Source organism: Gavialis gangeticus, unplaced genomic scaffold (genome assembly GCF_001723915.1).
Source record: "Gavialis gangeticus isolate Ggan-Ray unplaced genomic scaffold, GavGan_comp1, whole genome shotgun sequence".
Lineage (NCBI taxonomy): Eukaryota > Metazoa > Chordata > Crocodylia > Gavialidae > Gavialis > Gavialis gangeticus.
In genome coordinates, this window is record NW_017729001.1 from 3,710,922 (window position 1) to 3,732,477 (window position 21,556).

Here is a 21,556-nt window from a genome sequence, read left to right on the forward strand (position 1 = left end):
CCCAGTGAGTCCAGTTTTTTTTTTAAAGGGCCAGGAGCTGGTGTGGGCAGGGTAGCCATGGAGGGGCTGGAAAAGCAGGTGGGGGTCAGGGATTTGGGTGGGGGGTCATTAGGGGGGCTGGGGGAGCAGGCAGGTGATGGGGCCTGGCAGAGGTCCCCCCATGGTCCCCTCCTTGCTCCTCCAGCCTCCCCTCCCCCACCTCTACTTACCAGCTCGGAGTCTGGGTCCAGCTCCCTGCTGCGGCAGGCGAGGACTGTCTGAATCGCCAAAGCTCTCCAAATCTTTTCTGAATTGATTCAGAGAGCCTCGAATCAAGGTGTGAACCATGCCAAGCTACATACCATGCACCAGCTAAGGCTCCAGTTCATCCATGGGAAGTAACCAGGATACCATGGTTTCATCTGCACATACATTTTGTTGGTCCTTTCCAAGGCCAGATATTCTTTATTGTTGTTGATCCTTTCTCAAAGTGGTTGGAAATTTTTTCTGTTGCATCAGTGACTTCACATACTGTAATACGTGTTTTAGGGAAGCTGTTCTCACCTCATGGTCTTCCAGATACCATTGTGTCTGACAATGTTGCACAATTCACTTCTGAAGAATTTAAGAAGTTTACAGAGAGGAATCTTATCTGTCACACCACATCCGCACCTTTCCACCTGTCATCAAATGGGCACGCCAAGCGGATGGTCCAAACTACTAAAGGTGCATTGAAGCAAATTGTTGATGGTGATCAGAACCAACAATTAGTGAATTTCTTACCACATCAACATGTAACTCCATGCACTTCTACATGTCACAGTCCTGCAGACCTGCTAAGTGAACCATCAGCAAAAAACTTGTTTGGATCGGCTTTACCCAGATCTGGTAGCCAAATACCAGACAAAGCAAGAAATCCAGTTCTCCTAGAAACCAGATCTTTCACCTATAAAAACCCTTTGAACCAGATGAATCTGTGTACATCCAAAACTATGTGACTGGGATGTAGTGGATGCCTGCACCTGTCCTTGGACCTACCAGGTCAGCATCATGTGAGATCCGGACTCCAGACTGAGAAACACTTCCCAGGCATATTGACCAAACGCGGGACTGAGCCTCAGACAATGTGAGTTCTGCAATACCAGAAGGTGTTGCACTGCCAGTGAAACCAGTTCTGACAAGTCCATCATCTACTGTTTTAGACTCATCAACACTTCCAGTTGTTGAAGCTACTGTAGAACAGCTGAAGGAGCCTATTGTTGTTGCCAGTGAAATGTCTGTTACCCCGAAGTGGGCCGCACAAGATGGGTCACTGTCCAGCCCAAATACTTACGGAACTACATACCTAAGGGGGAGGGATGTAGTGTATCGAGTGCCTGTTTATATGTTCTGTGCTCCATAAGCAGACGGTGCTGCCCAAATTGAATGATCTCCCTCACCTATCTGAGGAGTAAACAGAAGAATCCAGCCTCCAGAGCTGTCAAACCTCATGACAGGAGACAGTGAGGTGTAGAGGGTCTTCCTCTAGACTCTGCCCCATCCAGAACCCCTTCTCTTGCCTTCCCCATTCAGGGCCCACCAGTTGTACATAACAGTCCCATTCTAACCCAGCTCACCTACCTGGTGATATCTGGCAGGGTGACCAGCTGCCCAGCCCGGACTGCTGCATTGAAGCTGTCAGCTCCTCTGGTTTCCACTGCAATGATGGGCACGTCCAGCCAGCCCACATCCTGCAGGCCGGCCACCACTCCAGCTAGCAGCCCTCCACCTCCTACCGACAGGACGATGGCTCCTGGCTTGGTGTCTAAAGAGTCCTTCAGCTCCCTAACAAGGCTAGCATGTCCCTTCCTGTGGGAACAGGATGACACCTAAGCAACCATGAGAAACCAACCCATGGACAGCCTCCATACCAAGCCTCCCCACTTTGCTGGCTGAGGGCCAGAATCTGAACATGTGTCCATGGAGGGGTTGAGACTCCCTGTCTCAAGCTATTTTAGCTTCATTTGCAAAGGGAAGGTGTTCAAGGCACATGCTGCTGATCAGGCCACTCAGTAGCATGAGCCAAGCAAAGTCAGCAGAGGGCTGGGAACATGGATGTGTGGATGGAAGGATGGAGACAGAGACAAGCAGGGGGTGAAGGACAAGGGTCAAGAATTCTATTTTCTGAAAACTGTCAAGTTTTTAGCATTTGTTTTTGTTCCAACATAAACTGAAAATGTAACTGGTCACAACTCCCCATCTCTCCTGTCAGAGCTTTTTCACTTCCACGCTGTATACAAACTCAATATGAACTGGATACAAGACAGGCTATATCTATATTCTAGCAACTGAGGCTTTTGCCAGATGTGCTGGAGATACAGGACTGAGCATTTACTCTGCTTGAGTCAGAGCAGGCACTGGCACCCAGGGCTTCCATATCCCCTAGTAGCAAACTAACCCTTGGGCTATCAAGTGTTCTGGCAGAGGCTTCTCTCACTCCCCAATTCAAGTGTCTTCAGAAAGCACGTGTGTCCACAACAGGGTTGATTTTGATTAATAGGCATTTTCTGACAAGAAGGAAATAACTGAAAAACTCCAGGTAAGATCCAGCAATGGGGAGCACAATCTCCCAGTTTCCTGCTTAGGGCCATCTCTTGGAGGCAGCTGCAGGGTTTCTTGGCTTGTCTACACTTTATCTACCAATTTTCACATGTCACTGAGCCATTTCTGCCCACCTCTGCCCTGCTAGTCCTGCCATCTTTTTTGTGGATGGCATCCTTCTCCCAGCATCAGTGTTAGGAAATGACCCACCCAGTGTCCCCAGAGAAAGCAAGATGGAAGAAACCCCAACCTCTGACTTCATGTTGCCATCCTACAGGAGGGTGGGGAAGCCTTGTGAGAAGAGACCATGCAGGACCACAGGAAAGGATGTAAGTTGTGACTGCAAGGAAGCAACAGGCCCAGTGTCTCATTCCTGGATGAACTTCTGCCTCACCTATGGCTAGAGGAGGCTTCATCATCCCAAGGCAAGAGATGGGTGTTTGAAATAACCCCCAAGAGAGCAGAGCCCTGCACACACACATATTTCATTCCAATGAGTCCCTTCCTCCTCATGGCATACACTGAGCCAAAGAAACTCTCAGGCTCATAGTTGGACATCTGCTTAAATGTCTTTCTGAATTGGGCCCTACAGGTTTCCCCACAGCTCAGGTTCTGATACAGCGAGGCAGAGACATGACCAGCAATGGCTGCTGAGCACAAGGCAGAGACCAGCATGTCAGCTGCCTAGAGACCCCCGTTCTTTGGGATCCATACCAACCCCCACTTGCGCTACACCTGCTGTCTACAGTGCAGATAGCTGAGATCTGGTTATGATGAGCAGCTCCCCACTCTGGAATTGGGCTGCTGATGTGCAGCTGCTGGGCTAGGCAAACCCAGGCCTGGATGCACCCACTGCCCCAGAGTGCCTGGCACCCAGCCAGGCCTGCAGGCCAACACTGGGACTTTGTGAACCCAGGAACATCTCAGTGTTTTCTGCCTCACCGTGCCAGTCCCTCCTTTGTGCTAGAGGCTGGCTTAATCCTGATCTCACACAGGGGTCAATCAGGAACAAGGCCCTAATTTGGTCCCATGGCTTCAAGGGAGGCACTGATGAAATAAATATGAGCAAGCCAGCACAAGTCCTGGGAATTACAGCCAATGCTCGAAAGGAAGAGAAGGGAAAACCTGCGAGGGAAACAGGGAACAGGGATGACCAGAACAGAGTGATTCCTCAGACATGGCCCCAGGGAGCAGGGAGGGCAGTGAGGCCCCAGGGGTGAAGGGACATATGCCTGACCTCTCTCACCAGATCAAAGGATGGTCAAAGGGGTGGATGTTGCTCCAGCCTTCTGTCTCTGCTAGTGCCAAAGCTCTGTTGTTGGCGTCGTCCCAGACCTGCCAGTACAATGAAGCAGGGAAGACTTTATGAATTTGCTGCCTTCACCAGCCATTGCTCACTCACCCAGGGAAACCTAGCAGCCACACTAGGAACTCTACAGGGCCAGGTCTATCTTTCTATGATGCCTGCAACCAGCATCTAGCATGGCTGGGCCCTGATCATTGGAGACAGCTAGGCGTGGGCACCCTGTCTTGCTTCCTGCAGAAACCAGCCAGGGATGATTCCATTATAACAAAAGGGCCAGATCCCCTGTGACGCTGAAGCAGCTCTGATTTGGGTAGTCTATAAGATTCAAGCCTACACTGCCTTCATGGTGAAATCAGTCAGGAGTCATACTGGTTCACCACATTATGCCGACAGAAAACCGGGGAAGGAAGAGAATCAGGTTCCAAGATTTTTTGAGCATGTGTGAAATCACAGGGACCAGAACTAATACATCAGGCCAGATCCTGCTCCTCTTTCCATCCCTGAAGACACATTATTCTTCTGATTTGCATTAGGTTGCCAGGGACAAACAAGGATGGGATTTGGCCCATCATGTTACATTACTATATGCAATATTGTCTCTGTACCACTTTAGAGTAAGTCCAATGCTGGGAAAAGTAGAAACAAAGGGTGAGACAAGCCCCTGGGATGGTCCATTTCCACAGTGCAATATCCTAGAATTGCACAGGTGCACAGCCCCAGCCTTCTTCAGCAGTTATTGTACCCACTACCATTCTGCTGGGGCTTGCTAAGCATGGTTTTTAACCCATGTTCCCAGGTACCTTGCCAAAAACTTCCACCTCTGCCCCATGCTCTTTCAGCTTCTGCGACACAGCCTCTGCGGTGCTACTGGGAACCACAATGGTGGCAGGGATCCCCAGCTTCTTGGCAGCATAGGCAGTGGCAAGCCCAGCATTCCCTCCTGCAGAAACAGGGAGGCAAGGGTCGGCAAACACCAGGGGAGGAGATAAAGGGACCACCAAGGGCCACAGGAGCAGCTAAAGATCAGATCCATGGACCTATGGGTCTTGGTCACATTCCCTGGAATGGACATTGCCCCAGGTCTCAGCATGCACATGCCTAGATGGAGGATATTTCGATCTGGGGCTCAGGCCTGTCTCTACCATGAAGCAGGCTGTAGAGCACATGTTGATGACCGTGGGGCACTGTGACCCCTTGGTACAGACCTCACAGCATCCATCTTGGCTCTTCCCCATGTGGGGATGGAAATGATCATGAGGAGACAGTCTCCGCAGCCAGAGGCATCAGGGAGCTGTGAGTGGCACCAGGGCACTGGATTGAGCCTCAAACAGAACTGGGATTGGACTGTTCAAATAAAGTGATGTTAATGTGCCAGCCTGGAAACTCTACTCCTATTCCTCTTCAGTGCATGCACTGCACAGACATGACCAGACACCCTTTCTCCCTGGGAGGTGGGGGAGAAGAGACAGGGAGGGGGCCAGGCCTGAAGTCAATGGGGTGCTAGAGCCATGGGATCTGTAAGTTGACACACTACATATAATTACCCTTTGCTGTCTAGGGAGCTTATCCTCATGGGGATTTATTTTCTCTCTAGTCTCTGGATGTTGTAATGACCCAGGTAACACTAAGGAGAGTGTGGTAAGAACGCACCAATCCAACCCAATCCCTCTGAACCACCAGAATAGCCTATGCTGAGTAACAGTGCAGCTAATAGGGACGTGAGTGTGAACTTCCTGCTTTCCATGCCACCGTATCTCTCATTTAGGCCTGATCCCTCCTTCTTGATCCAGAACCTATATCTCATATTCCCAAACCTGGTGTCCTCTTTGTTTATTACTAGGGCCAGAAATGCTAAGTCATGGATCTAAGATGAGACACAAGGTGCTCCATATAGCTAGAAAGCCCGGCATCATCACACAGAGCTTCCCTGTGCCTGGGCAACTTTCTGAGGGCCAGATGTGTCTTCTGTCCTGTATTGGGATGCCCATATGCAGGCCATGGAAGGGTGGGCATTGAGGTAGTTTTCTCCCTCTATTTTGAACAAATCTCCATCTGTGAGCAAGGAGCTCTGGGGCCATCTCCCCCAGGAGTCAGGTGATAGATGAGAAGGACCATGCCTTGCTGCACATCCCAAGAAAGAAGAATATCTTAAGTTGCATTTACCTGATGAACAAACAAAATGTTTGCAGCCCTTCTTGGCAGCCTGAAATTAGAGAGAGGGGAGTTGAGCATTCACATTACTCATCTTTCACATTTCAGCTATGTTCCAAGCACAGGTCAGAAGGAAGTTGCACAGATTGTATTACACAGACAGTTCCTCACTTCCTCCAACTCCACAGTCACCCTTTTGTGCCACCTACACATGGGCTCTGCACCCTCAGACATACCCAAGAGCATCTTGTTCCACCTCACACATGCATACACAAACAACTGCACTTTGCAGGGCTATGCAAACACTAATGCATTCAACCCCATTTTGCAAACACATACAAATCTATGCTGCACCCCACGCACATGTTATAGCATTTTTCCAACCAGACATATAGGTCCAAATTAATTTTGCATCACCTGAAGATGCAGTCTGTGCTATTTCACAAGCAAACAGAAGCTCATTCAACACTCACTGTGTGTGCATGAACTCACCTCCCCCCCACCATACACTTTGCTTCCCCACCTTAGCACACACAAATACACACGTATACTTCTGCTCTACATACTCATGGCATGCTACTTATGCCACCAAAGGCTGCCAGAAAGCAGATGTCACTACAGGGATATTGGAACTTACTCTTCCCTATGTGATGCTCACCTCCTGACAGAAGTAGCCAACGCCTCGTATCTTGAAGGAGCCTGATGGTTGGACGTTCTCCATCTTCATGAACACCTTGGTGCCTGCAGCCTTTGACAGAGCCAGGCTCTGCAGCACAGGAGTAACCACATGGAACTTTCTCCCATATCTCTCCACTGGTATTGCCATCAGTGCCAAAGAAGACACCTACAGATGGACAAGTTATATGCCAAGGCAATGAGAGAAGGCAGGAGAGACTAGAGGTCCTATGTTACTCTGGGTTACACCAGCGTAGCTCTCCCATGACTGGAAGTTAATGGAGCTATCTTGAATTTGCACTGGCATAGGTGAAGGGATCCAGCCTACAGCTTTCATTGAACCAAACTCATAGAAGGGCACAGGGAAACCTAGCAGGCCCAAATTTGCTCTTTTGGCTTGGCCATGAAGTCAAACTGAGAGCAAGAACGAAGTCTGGCTTAAAATCTCTCTATATGTCCAAAGCTTATGCTAGCACCTTAGAGATAATGACTAGATTGCTGTGCTGTTTTGCTGTAGGTTACTCCATGCCGGGATGGTTCAAAATCCCCTTGAGAAAATTTCATCCCTGCATTACAGACAAGGGGTTTCTTTTGTGTCCAGCTGTGCTGGGGCTTTTGACATTGCCTTATTCTCAGAGTAGTTCAATGCAGGTTCCTTCTGCTTTTCGGTTTCACTAAAAGGCAACTCTAATCTGCCTTTCCTTCAGTGCAATTTCCAGCATGCAGGGCCTCACCAAGGGCCAAGAAATTGTTGGGATATGGCTGCTTGTTGGGTTTGGGAGAGGAGCTCATGCTATGAAATGCTGCTTATAGAGATCAAGCAAGCTTATGTCATTAATGAAGGGTGCATCTGGGCCCTTTTATACAGAGACCAAAAACATACTAATGGGAAACTGGATGGAAGGAGAAAATAATGGTGATCATTGCAATGAACAAGAAGCTTCACAAGTCATGGCATCATACTGGTTGCTCTGCCTGTAAACTCAGGAGGGAATACCACCACCACCGACAGAAGACTATTTCTAACACTGGCTTCCAAATCAGTCCACCCACCCAGGGATCTCTTCCTCCCCAGGGGAAAGCCAGACAGACAGGTGGACCTGAAGGCTCTTCAGATTCAGACACTAGCAAACACAGGAAGGAAATGAGTCCCACATCCAGGCTTCTCTTCCAGAAAGCATGCTCAGCTGCCAGGCCACTTCCATGTATTGTAGGTGGGGGTGATAGCTGGAGCATTTCCACTAAGCTAAAGTGTCTCAGCATCCTAAAGGGAAGCCTCTCTAGCACTGGGGTCTCAACTACTTTGGGCTTTCATGATTAAACCCAAATCCTTAGGCTTCCCCCAGACATCACTCAGCTGACAGTGATGTTCACAAAGCATGGGCCTGCTGCAGGGCTATTGTACAGTGCACTAGCTGTTCCAGAGGTCTGAATGTGCTGTCTCACAGACACCCCATGGCAGTAATATAAATAGGGGATGTGAAAGGCACAATAAAGGAGACCCAGCCCCCTACAACTGCAGGAAAGGACTCAGCTTCTGTGATCAGTGCAGGTGATAAGGAACACACTTGCAGGTGCTGTCACCCAGGAATCCTAAAGCAGCCATGGATGCAGAGCAAACCTTGGAGACAGGTGATGGACTTATTGTATCCATGCTAGGCACTGACACAGCCTCTGCAATGCCTCCTGGCACATCCTGCAGCACCTCTTGCCACAGCTCTGCCCAGCTTACTCCATGTTTGACACTGGCAGCCTGATTTTCATTCACTCTGTTCCTCTGCTGGGAATGGAAATGATGCAAAGAGAACAGCCTAAGCTACCTTTGTGCTCCATATACTCAAGGGCTCCTGGTGTAATTTAGAGCAAACTTTGAGCTGCTCTAACATACAGCACTTTCCAAGGCCTCAGTGGAAGCAAGCAGTAATACAGTGCACTTCAGCCACATCCCCTCCCTGCCCCTAACGTGCTTCCTATCCCATGGCCTTGAAATAAGGTTACTGTAAAGCCCTCATGCCAGTTCCATGCCAACTATTACCATGCCTGCCTCTTAAGACATTTGTATGCTACCAGAGGAGCAGAAAGGGAATTGGCAAACTGGGATTTGAACCTTTGGCAAACCCCTACAGTGTTCCTGGAGAACTGGAAGCCTGCCTGCCTGCCTGTCAGATCAAAGCTCTCACTAGAGCATCAAGGTGGTTTTTAAATAAATCAGAATGTCATTTTTACTGGAAAACAGGGCACCAGCTCCCACCTCCGCCTCTGGGATTTCCTTTCTACCCAAACCAAGGATTCTTTTTCCTGAGCTGCTCTCCATATTCTCCAGAAGGCAGATCTGAGAACACAGCATCACCCAGCAATAGAAGGAGGCTGCAACCCGTGCAGTCTCCAGATATTCAGAGTTCCCCAAATCAGAAGCTTTAACCAGGTGTCAAAGACTTGGCCACCTGAGGGCTGCAGAAATAGAGTAAAGATCACTTATTTCTCATTTACTGCCTCCAAGGCTCCTGCCCCCACTTTATACTGTGCTCCTCCACACTCCAAAGCAAAGCTTTCTCTTATATCTCTCTCCAACTCCAGCTGCTAGGGAAACAGGACAGTCTCCTTCATGTGCAGGAGAGACTGTCTTGATTCAGGGAGGGTTGAAAATATTAGTCCCTGAAAGAACCAGGCTGCAGCAAAACAAGTGGCTTGGAGACACCCCCGGAAGCAAGCACGGGATTGGCTCCTGGACTTCAAGCACTCCAAGCCCTCTTTAGCTATGTCCCCAGCTGCTTTGACTGTCAGCAGGGTTGCATAGTGGCAGTGACTGTCCCCGGGTTTTTATTCTGCTTGCAAGCTTCCTAGCAGGAATATTTACCTTGATTCACGCTGAGCTTTCTCCAGACCCCAAGGAGACAACTTTCCTGCACACAGGGATGGAAAGGAGTCGGTGATCCGGACCAGTGCACAACAGAACAAAGTTGAAGAATGGGAGGGCAGAAAGCAGAGTTAATGAGAAAATGAGAGCAATGTTAAAGAGACATTGTCAGATTAATGAGGACACTCCTGCCCACAGAGTGATCCACCCACTGTGGGTGCAAACAGCACCCCAAATAACCAGGACTGGATGAGACTACAAGAAAATCTGTAATCTCATAATATTGTAATATCTGTAAAATCTGTAATATTGGGAGGATCTAGTTGGGGATGGTCCTGCTTGGAGCAGGGGGCTGGACTAGATGATCTCCTGAGGTCCTTTCTAACCCTCATTTTCTAAGACTCTATGATTACAAAATATTTCCCTCTTCTCCCTGCACTGTCTTATTCCACTTCTTAGGCATCTAAGATTAGATGCATCTAGATTAGGCATCTAAGCTAAGTGGATTTAGACATCTAAGTGAGATCCTATTCCACTCTGCTCAATGCCTGAAAAACTCTTAATGTAAAAGGTTGCAGAGTCCCTCTCCTCCCTCCTGCTTTGCATGTCTCAGTCTGAAGAGTCAAATGATGGGAAATTACAAAAGCAGATGCATTCATGGATTTTCAGGGACTCAAGCAAGGTGGAATAGGATTGCATTTAGTCACCAAAATCCATTTAGATGCTGAATAGGTGGAATAGCATCTGGCCCCAGATCCTCCTAGGTTTTTAGGCACCTCATTCCCACAGGACCTAGCCCTTTTTGAAATCAATGGGCATTAGGCACCTAAAGACTCTAGAGCAGTGGGGCCAACCTTTTTAGTAGGAGTACTACAAATTAGCCACAACCCCTCCCTGAGTACCACTCTACTCTGTTTCCCTTACCCTGTCAAATCAGGCGGGCTGCTGCTCTGCTTTCTGCCCTATGCTCCCTGCCTAATTTGATGGGCTGCTTTCTGTTCCCTGCCCTATCTGCCACTGTGCTACCTGTCCCCCACCCCAGTCTGCCATGTACCACACAAGAGGCTGTCTATGCCACTTGTGGCACCTGAGCCACAGTTTGACCACCCTGCTTTAGAGGACCTGGTCACTTTTGAAACAAGTCTTTGGTTTCTAAGTCACTTGGGTGCTTTCATAAATGTTTATGTTACCCTCACTATGGCTATAGCAGCTCATGTAGAGGCAGCCTAGAGAGCTCTACACTGGCAGGCTTGGATTCTGCTAGCAGTGTAGCTGTGATACCACTGGGCTCAGATACAAAACCATCCAAGAAGCTGGGTGAATAGGCATTATGCCCAAGCTGAGCACATGCTGTTGCTGCTACATGGCTAGCAGGACTCAAGCTGGCTAGTTTAAACTTGATGAAGTAGGTCTGGGCAGACTACAACCCCTGCAGTGCAGATGTGACTTAGCTTAGGTCTTTCATGTAGCAATGGAGAAAACCATCAGAAAATAGTATTTTAAACAAAGACAATTGCCCTGCAGCGTGGTCTGAGGTAAAGCTTGGAGCTTATTTTGTGAAACTGGCTGGACTTCAACTTGAAGGTTCCCCTGAGTGTCATGTGTAATTCATGTAAGCATCCATAATCCCTCCAAGGGATACCCTTGGTTTTCACAGATGTATTGCGATTCCTGCAAACTGAGCTTTGTGAAAAAGTGAGCAAGTCCTTGGGCTTAGCTTGACTCTTGCAAGGCCATATTGTGACTCAGCCTCTCAGCATCAGGAGATAAAATGCTCTGCGAGAATACAGACAGCCTGGCTTTGGACTACAGACAGAGCATTGCAACAGACAGAGCATTGCTCAGTGTGATACCTGGCCCTTCAGTGCCAGGGAGGCAGAAGATCTCCCACCTCACCCACCCCTGCATCTCCTGCTGCTTTCCAGACATGCATAAAACACCCTATCTGCCTCAAGGTCTACCAACTTTAATTTCTTCTCTGCTGGGTCTCTCTCACTGCTTCTGTCCAGTTCTTGTTCTATTGCCATACCATGGGAGCATTTGGAAAGAAGGATGCCCTTCCCAATATGTGCAGAAGCTCAGTGGGAGCCTCCCACTCAGACATCCCTGGAATGTTTGGCAGCAGTCCACGACAGAAAGATTTTACACGCAGATGTACTTAACCCTAAAACCAGTGTTGCATGTGGCATGCATATGCTGAAGAACTGCATGTACAAAATGGGCATGGGTACCCTGACACAAACTGGGGTGGTGTTGGTGTATAGACATGGACATGTAAAAACATATGTGCAGTTGCCACATGTATACGTGTTTGCTAACTTAGAGCTGCCTAATGATACGCATGTCTCCATGAACAGATAACCTTTTAGTAGGTACATAATCAGCAAGTGCAATTTAAGCACTGAGTTTTAGAAATTTCACTCTAGCCATTTAAAAACACAGGGTCCAAAATCCACTAGCTGAACCCCAGCAGCCTCTTTCCTGCCCCTAATAATGAGAGTCAAATTGAAGGGAGCAGCTCAATGGCCACTGATACATGCCTCCCGCCAAGACCTGGGCACAGAGTTAGCTGACCAGGACTGTGGCAGACACCCCAAGCTGTATTGTCTGGGTACTGACTTTACAGGGGGATGTAAAGACCACTCTTCCAGCTACTAGCAGAGCAGCCCCATGTTGACTGATTATATGTCCCTAGTACTTTACCTCTTTGGTCTTGGGTCAAAACAGCTTCTAAGACAGGAAGTTTCAGCACCAAAGAGTTAATTTATTACCCTGAAATCAAAGCCAATGACCATGGCCTTTACAAGCAGACCTGTGTTGATCTGCTGCAGCCTACAGATCCTCATACTCTCTAGAGCTGAAGAACATGCTTGGTACTATAGTCTGTGCTACATCTATATATGTTACCTAAAACAGTGGTAGCGGCTAACGCAGTTGTTGCCTTGACAATTTCTAAGTGATCCACTTACAGCCGTTTTCCCCAGCAGAAGAATGCTTTCTTTCTCCGCCTCCACTAATATGAGACCTAATAAGGTGATGTCCCACAAATCCTTCCCTTGCCCCAATAACCCTACCCAGCATGAGATCAATGAAATACAGGATACAGTAAGGATAATGCAAAGGTAACCTTCATGTCATGGATGTGCCTTTACCACAAAGTTAGCCAACCTACAGGCCTTTAGAGAAATCAGTTTGCACGTGCTTGGTGGAGACTTCTTAGAGTCCAGCATGGTGGTTCCTAGACTTTTTGCAGGGCAGTGCCACTTCCAGACACACAGCCCCACTTGTAGACTCTGTGCCTGGCCCCCTCTAGTGAACTTTTGAGGGGATCTGAGCTAGCTTATTGAAAGCTACTCAGCACTGCCATCTGCCAGTAAAAGCGCTATTCTGAATAGCTTTTAGTGCTGGCCTAATCCTGCCTCCACTGAAATCAATGGGAGCTTTACCACTGACTTCAATGGGATTTCAGTCAGACCAGTGCTGAGAGCTTCAGAATAAATAATCTCACCTTGAGTGGCTTGGCTGAGGTCTCTTAAGAAAGTGAACTCAGTTCAGACCTTAACCCTCCACTTCTTCTCTGGAGTCGAGTGGCATGGGTAGACCCAGAAAAAGAAAATTATAAGAAGAATGTTTGCAGCTGCCTCCCACAGGCTCCTAGTATTTTCTATAGAGGCAGCTCAGCCATAGCACTCCGGCACTCAGACAAATCAAAAAACTTCAAGCACAGAAATGAAAAGTGTGTGATGGTCCAGCCTTCAGAAGACCCAAGGGCCTGACCTGCTGCCACTGAAGTCAGTTGTGAAACCTTTGGACCAGCACAGGATCAGGGGCAAATATTGATTCAGACTCTTCAGCACTGCATCCTTTAAATGATTACACAGTTTGTCTGCTGAGTGCTGGCCCATACTTGTGTTTCCCTGCAGGAGGGGGAGTCCTGTTCTCTACCCAAGCTCCAGGGAGGTTTCCTGCCAAGGTGTGTTCCTTTTCCCCCAGTCACCAAGGGACAGCAAGGGCTGGCACAGATAAATGCAAGAGCCCCTGAATCCCCTTCCCTCTCCAGAAAGCAGACCCAACACTGACTCACTCCTGCCTAGCATGAAACTGTCTTGCCATGCTGCCTAGGAAGGGAAGTGATCAGAAGTAGGCATCAGGGGGACAGTTGACCACTGAAGAAGAAACTAAGGAGACTGGCTATAAGAGGGAGGAGACCCCCAGTTCCCCAGGAGACCCTCCAGTCAGCACTAAGCAGCTCCCATACTGCACAAGAATTATCCCACTCACATGGCAGGTGAGAGCTACTGCTCTCCCCCCAGTAATGTGTTTGGTCAGCTCTATAAGCCAGCCCTTCCTGGGGTGAATTAACAGAAATTAGACAGCAGATCCCCCACCTTTGCCTTCTTTCTCTTCCTGAGCTCAGACAGCCCCCACATATTCCAGCCCCTGCCTTGGCACATGGGATAGCTCCAAACCAGGGAACCCCTCATGTCCTGCTTCTTGGAGACCAGACTCTCCAAGAGTCAGGTGAAAGGACAAGGCCAAAGAGTGCTAGATCCCCATGGTCACAAACCCAAGCCTACTCCATGCACAGCAGTCATGGGCATGTGCCTTCCATTTGATGAGCACTGTAGCTCTTAAGTTCCAGCTTCCCTAATTTAGGGCTAGAGTGCATGTTGTTAAAGCTAAAGTATGCTGGCTGGCAGAGTATGTCCAGGTGGCTGGCTTGCTATCCAGCCATGTCCTGGGTATCCAAGTCAGGGGCATAATGAAGACTTGGAGGGTCTCAGTGAATGAGAATTTCAGTTCTGGAGAGCTGTACTCTAACTCCACTTTTTGTTCATGGCCAAAGGGCTTCCTCCTAGCCTCTGAGGGACAACTAGAGAGAGCAAGGCAAGCCGACAGCATTCAGAGGATCCTAGAAATAAAGCAGCAGGAGGCACAAAGTCATGTTTCATAGTTTCATAGTTAGTAGGGTCAGAAGGGACCTGAGCAGATCATCAAGTCTGACCCCTGCCATGGCAGGAAAGAGTACGGGGGACACAGGGAAAGAGTTCCAAGGGACATGGCCAGAATTTCTCTGTGTTGGGGACCCAGGATGGGAATAGCAAAGGGAGATGAAACTCAGCACTGAGATGCATCAGCAATTATTCTGTGTTGGGCAATGGCAAACACAGCTTCTGCATAGTAAAATAGGAAGCCTGGATTTATGGTAAAAGCAGAACCTTGAGCTCTGGAAAGTCCAAGAAGTTCTTGGTTTTCATGTGTCCATATGTTTCCTGTGACCTTGTGCAAGTGGTTCCATTTCCTTGGGCCACTTCTGTCCCAACCCACATACCCACTCTTTCCCTGAAGAAAAACAAAACTTTCCTATTGCCTATCTTTCCAGACCCTCTCTGTCACTGAAAACCACTGACTACAGCATATTATTGTTTGGCACCAAAGGGCTGTAAGGTGAACAGATATTCCTCATCCATCCCCTGCATAATCCTCAACCAGGGAGGCCCAGTCCTGTCTCCAGTGCTACCCAACATCAACATGAAGCTGTTGGAGAAGCTAGGGCGTTGCTCTCAGCTGCAGTTCTGGCCAGAAACAATATTCAGTACTCATGCCATTCACAGCACCATCTCCTAGCTTGCCCAATGCCCAGCCAAATTCAGCACATGGCTAACATTAAACCCAGATAAGATAGGCACAATGCCAGGAGGAAGAGAGAGGCTCTGTGACAAATTTATCTCCTGTGTCACATCCTGCACCTGTGACTGGCCTGATGATTGTAACCCAACCTACTAGACAGAGATCCATATGCAGACCTTCAGATTAAGTGGGGCATAATCTTCATAAAAGGACTGAGTCAATGTGTGGGGGGCATAATCTTGATAAAGGTTTTGAGTCAATGAGGACCATCTTGGTGAGTGGGGTGACTCCATGGTATTCTTTCATTCCTATATTTGGCTTAGGTTTTTAATCAGATAATTTGTAAGATGTTATTCTGTAGGGGGATGAACAGTAAGTCAGAGATCAAGGGTGGGTTCCTCTTTCGCCCTGTGCTGAGGTTCCCATCTGCACATGTTTTATGGACCCTTTGACTCTTAGAACTTCATCTCTGTTTTGGGAAAGATACACCTGTGAGGACTTTTAGGATTTTGGGAGGGGGGGCAGGGGGAGGGGGTTAAATGGTACTCAGTTTTACATAAGACTGCTTGGGTCTGTTAAGTATAATTAAGAATAGAGTCTATCTAACTATAATTCATGGAATGTGTTATCTGCATTTTGTTCTCATATATAGTCTAGCTATATTTCTTTTGCAGAAGTTTAATACAGTGTGCTGTGTGATAAATTCATGGGAACTCTGTAGTTGCTGGGTACAGAAGGCTCAGTGATATCATGCTGTGGTCCCTAGCTTGGGCTTGGCGTCAACACATAGGACCATGCATTTGTGACCTCTGTGCTTGCTTATTGCAGTTCAATGGGCCAGATTGTCCCATCACCTGCTATAGGGTAAATCAGGAGTGGTCTTCAGTGCCTTCCTAGACTGGTGTTAAGGTTGTGCCACTAGGGGAGAAAAAAGGCTCATTGTATCTGCATGCTTCCTGGAAAAGACTCCTACTGGTACAAAATACATCAGGCTAGGTCAGCACATGCCTATTGCCCCTTCACTTTGCTCTCTGCACTGGTTCCAGCTGAATGTAGAGTCCAGGGTACAGATTTGCTTCTGATACTCAGTACCTCACATGCTATTTGAGATGCCATCACTGTAACCACCCCTAACAGTCATATTTTACCAGGCTGTAATGGGTGAGGCATTAAGGAGTTTCGTGCATGCAGGAGGCAGAACCCAATGGAAGCTGCGCCTCCTCTTTGGAACTCATCCCTGTGACAGCAAGCAGGCCACATGTCTCCTCATGTTCACAACTAAATGCAAAGTTCACCTCTTTGAATGAGTGTTCTTCATATACCATGTACCTGCCTCTATCCTGCTGGTGCCCACACACTCACACAGGCTAACCAAAGCATACAGTGGCTATCCCTTCTACAAACCAAAGAGCTCAAGAGTTTGCTATCATTTTCTCATCTGAAAGAGTGGGGAAGTGCTTGGACAACACAGTGATGGAGAAGATAGATGGAATCCCAGCAAAGTTAACTAATTTGACTGTACTGTAATTAGTAGTGGAGTCAGACACGAAACCCCAAAGCCCTGTTTCTTTCTCCCCTGTGCAAGATAGGGTAATCACTATCTCTTACAAGGTCATTTGTTGTGTAGAAGAAAATCTAGCCAAGGCTAGTGAGGAAGGAAAGAAGCCACCAGATTGAGAGAGAATTTGAAGGAGCAAGGATCCCAGTTTAATAGGCAGCCCTTGGCCCTTAAAGTTTCATTTTTCTCTCTGTGTTGAGTCTCAGAGAAAGCAAAGGAACTAAATGTCCTCTGAATGCAAAGGGCCCTAGACAGCAGCTCCAACCCCTGGGGGAGGGTGAGGGGTACTCTTTTCCTACGCTGAATTCCAGTCCCAGCTCCTCAACCTGGTTTCAGCTGACTCTGAAACATCTGACTCAGGGAACCTTTATGTGAGGCAGTCTCCCCTCCCCAGTGCCTGTGTACACGTTACCTCCTTTTGGTATTGGAGTGCCTGAAATAGGCTCTTTGCCTTTTGCAAAGAGCTGGAAGAATTGCCCATCCACCCCTTCCCTCCTCTCCCTCTTTCCCCGCTCCCCAGTGTCTTCTCTTTTGGTCTTGTTTCTGGTGGGGTCCTTTTAGCTAGTATCTCATTGCTGTGAAGGGGAGGAGAATGACATCAGCACCAGGGTGTGAAAGGGAGCAGTGCCCCACTCTGGACCCCAGCTGGCCACCAAGCAGAGACAACAGGCCTATAAAGCTTGCCAAAGGACAGCAGCCTCCATTGAGACAGTGGTTCCAAAGGCTCCTAGAGGCTGCAAAGGGCCCAGAGGAGACCAGCCATGCTGTTAATTCCTGCACTGGACAGCAGCAGCAAGACCACAAGGCATCAGGACACACATTAGCCAAAGACCCTACAATGTGGCTTGAAGATTAGCTGGTAAGTGTCTTCTCTTCTTCCTATTCTCAATGTACACTGAGCAATGATAAATGATAGAGGGAACTACAGTCTGAGCACAGGAGTGGGAGCCAGGACTGCCTCACTCTGTACTTCAGGGGTAATAGCATTTACGTCATTCACAGGAGCCTGGGAAGCACTGGCTCTCATCATCAGAGCAATTGAGGACCCTAGGAGATGAAGGGAATGTTTGAAACTGGCCACTGATTTATTTTTATTGCCTTTTTCTTGATGCCTGATTTAAGACACTCACACAAGGGGCCATGTTGGCAAAGTGCCACCCACCTCCAAGTTCTCTGTCCATCCTCAGCTTGATTTTTACCTAGTGGATGCCAGCAATGGGATGAGCTGCTCAAAGGGATTCAGTGCCAGATAGATCCATGGGGAAACTACACACCACGACATTATCAGTAATAATAAATAGGATTCCTGAGGCAAGTTTGCTTTGCACACTTCCATTCCCTGCTGCATCTGTGGAGCCTTTCCTGTCCTTTGTCACCTTCAGCCCCTAAGGCTAGGGACAGAAATTCAAAAAGCCTGATCCTGAGTTGATTCAATCTTTGCATGTTAGTCTAACTTGGCTAGGCTAAATCAGTTTTGTAACCAGACAGACATCCCATAAATGCAGGCACATGCCTGCAGTGGCTCAGTCTACAAGCTGGGAGGTGCTAAAGCCGCTTTCCCTTTGCTTCCACAGTGCTGAGCTGAGTGGGGCATGGCCAGGCCGCCAGCAGGATTTCCCCCCTCTCTCCAGCAGCCCAGCAGGGAATGTTTATCACCCCTAACTCAGTGCTAATCAACCCATTAAGAAAACAAAGCCTTTCTCCATTAACTAATGGAGCTCTTCTTAAACAGCTCTTCCAAGGAAGGACATTAGACTACCTGTTGATTAGCTCCAAAAAGCCTGTCTGCCTCTGTCCTCTCCCACAGCATGGACCACCAGCATGTGGTCTGCTAGCTAATGCTGAGGTGTGTGTGTGTAAGGCGGGGGGAGGGGGGAATAATCCCTGCTTAGCAGGGAAAAGCCAGGCAGACTGCAAGTCTGTGCTGATCTGCAGCCAGGGAGCAGAGGGGAGGGGCCAACCCTGCTGTGGAGCAAAGAGCTCCATCCAGCCCAGAGAGCATGCTGGGATGCTGGCAGTGTCTGGTTTATGTTAAACCAGCAAGCGGTCTGGGACAGACATAGCATAAACTGGTTTGAGCCAAATCAGTGAAGTCTGGTACTATATTCAACCAGGTTTATCTCAAACTGGTTTCAGCCATTTTCAAACTGGTGTATGTGCACTGAACATCTGTTCTGTTACAGGTTTAAACCAGTTTCTGATCACTTAAACCAGTTTATGTGTTATGTTTGTCCCTGGCCTGTCTTGAAATCTCTGCCATTTCTCTTCCCACCACAAGGGCTCACATAGCAGCCAATAGTCATCTTGATGGCCAATGGAGTTGCTGTGACGCAATTGTACTGTTTCTTCCCTTCTTCCCTGCACAAAAACCTAGCGATAGCCCTCACCTCCTGCAAGAGGCTGAGAGCACAACCTCGGTTACACTTCCAAGCCACTTGTCATCTTACAGAATGGAGGATGGGGGCTGTGGAACTGTAATAGGGGATCCCTGACTCCATTAGGTGGAATAAATGAGGAAAGGGGGGACTGGCACCTTTTAAGGGCAGGGCTCCTTCAGCTGAAAGGGGTGGAGCCTGGCACTATAAAAGCTCAGTTCCAGGGACAAGCTGGCAGTTAAGCCCTGGCACAGCTGAGGGAAGAAACTCCTTGCCAAGACCTGAAGAAGCTGAACTACGAACTGTGAGTAGGCTTAGGAGGGCTAGACCTGGGAGTGAATAAATCCCAGTGGGAGTGAATAAAAGCCTGGGGAGGGCCTGGGGAAAGGGACCCCAGTGGGAACTGATTTGTTTGTATTTTTTTATGGTTTTGCAAAATAAATGCCTGGCCATGAGGCATGGGGTGGCTGGATGGGGTATTAGGAGGCCACTGAGGACACATGTGGAGTGCAGTGAACTTTTTTTATTTATAGCTATTTTGATAACTTCTGGATAACTGATAAGGAGGCCATGTGGCCAGTAGGACTGATAAGGCAGGGCTGGTTGGGAATTGACTGATAAGGAGGGCCCAGGCACAGTGGGACTGGCTAATAGAGTAAGACTGACTGATAAAGGGGGATTGCACCCTGATGGGACTGACTGATAAGAGGGAGGGGAGCACATACCCAGTGAAACTAAGAGCTTAATCCATATTAATCATAAACATCAAGACATGGCAGGAAGGAATCACTAGGTCACCAAGAAATTGGGAGAGCAAGTAGGTAAGGACTGACTGCTAGGAGCAGCAAAGCACTGCAGGACACCCCTTTGGCCTGCTACATGTGGTACATTGGTTAGGAACAGTTGTATAGGTGAGAACTTAAGGGCCACAGGGATGAAGGAGAAATTCAGTAAGACCTTAAAAAAACATGCTGAAGATATGTATAGGACAGGCCCCAAACACTGGGATTAGATGTTGGCCCCACTAATGTTTGCTGTGATGGAAGCTCCACAGGCCTCAACAGGTTATTCCCTTTCTGAACTGACTGCCACAGAGAATTGTAGACATCATTAAAGAAAACTAGGAAGAACAGAAAAGCCTGACCTACAACCCCATGCATAACATGTGTCGCAAGGAAGAGGGTTAACTGAGACTTGAGTTTGCAACACTACTACTTCACAATAGAGCAAAGACCAGAGAAGGAGCACATAAATGAGGACTTCTTTTCCAGGAAGAGTTAAAACAAGAAGTATCCAATGAACAGACCCCAACCCCAAGACAAAGATGAAGGAAGGGGAGCATGTAAGGGACCCTGGGCTGCATTAGGTGTTGTGAGTGAGGAAAAGGCACCTTCTAAGGCCTGGGGTTGCATAAGCTGGGGTTGCATAAGCTCAGTTCTGGGAATAACTGACAAACAGGCCCTGGCACAGCTGAGTGAAAGAGTTTTTTGCCAAGACCTGAAGAATCTGGGCTAAAGACTATTGCTAGGCTTAGGAGGGCTGGAGCTGGGATGAACCCCAGTGGAAGTTAATAGATGCCTGGGGAAAAGGCATCCCAACAGGAGCTGAGTTTTTTATTGTTTTGCAAAGTGGTCACCTGGCCACAAGGATGTAGGTGCATGGGGGGGCTGGATGGGAAGGTGGGAGGCTAGTGAGGGCACCTATAGCAAGTGCAGTGAATGCTTGTTATTTAGACATATTTCATAGAATCAGAGAAAATTAGGGTTTGAAGGGAGAGCAACTCCTGCAAAACTGATAAGGGGCCCCTGCAGGCCTGGTGGGACTGACTGATAAGGAGGCTGCAGCCTAACTTGCGAAAAGTAGAGAAACTGGCATAGAGTGGTGAGCCCAAGGAGCTGATTGGGCTGAAAACCAGTAGGACTGATAGTGGACAGAAGTGGGGTCACATTGCAGGGGCCCAAACAGAGGTGGCCCTATGATGTGATCACTGAAAGACAGCACCAAAGGTTGCCCCTGGCTGAACCGTGAGCCTACTCAGTCATAAAGACATGGCAGATGGGAACTTCGGGAGGGCAAGCTGACCACCAGAGGACACCCACGAGCCTGCAACAGGATCTAAATGAGAGTCTCTACTTGCATATTTCTCCTGGCAAGTGATTTCCCCAGCTGGGCCGGTTCTCAAGGGAGTGAAGCTGAGTAAGGACCCAAAGAACTTGGACACCCCACAAAGGGGACATCACTCGCTTAGCAGCAGTGTCTTTCTAGAGTGTGTGCATGTGTCTAAGGAGCCAGAATTAACCCCCCAGGAAATGCAATTCATTAGAGAGGTGCAGTGCACACAGGGTTCAGGGGAGGCACTCGCCCCTCGCCCCTCCTTTCCCAGAACAGGTCATAGCCCAGGCTGAAAGTAAGAGTGAGGCAGGAGGTGTCTGGGGCAAGTTGGT

The 21,556-nt window shown here is 48.4% G+C and overlaps 2 protein-coding genes across 3 annotated transcripts in view; one reads left to right on the plus strand and one right to left on the minus strand.

Annotated features, from left to right (window-relative positions):
• SDSL (serine dehydratase like) overlaps nucleotides 1-9,648 on the minus strand; it is a 38,695-nt gene extending 29,047 nt beyond the window's left edge. The window contains exons 1-6 of the mRNA XM_019506691.1: nucleotides 9,549-9,648; nucleotides 6,675-6,860; nucleotides 6,029-6,068; nucleotides 4,666-4,805; nucleotides 3,806-3,894; nucleotides 1,600-1,827 (exon numbers count right to left, since the gene is read on the minus strand). Of these exons, the coding sequence (XP_019362236.1) occupies nucleotides 1,600-1,827; nucleotides 3,806-3,894; nucleotides 4,666-4,805; nucleotides 6,029-6,068; nucleotides 6,675-6,842 (665 nt within the window). The 5' untranslated portion in view covers nucleotides 6,843-6,860; nucleotides 9,549-9,648. The remainder of the gene's footprint in view (nucleotides 1-1,599; nucleotides 1,828-3,805; nucleotides 3,895-4,665; nucleotides 4,806-6,028; nucleotides 6,069-6,674; nucleotides 6,861-9,548) is intronic.
• Nucleotides 9,649-19,339: 9,691 nt separating this feature from the next.
• Nucleotides 19,340-21,556, plus strand: part of LOC109290276 (L-serine dehydratase/L-threonine deaminase-like) — a 24,268-nt gene continuing 22,051 nt past the window's right edge. Inside the window, exon 1 of one of the 2 annotated variants that reach the window (XM_019506693.1) lies at nucleotides 19,340-19,416. The gene's annotated coding sequence lies outside the window, so the exon portion shown is untranslated. The remainder of the gene's footprint in view (nucleotides 19,417-21,556) is intronic. The other variant, XM_019506694.1, reaches the window with a different exon arrangement.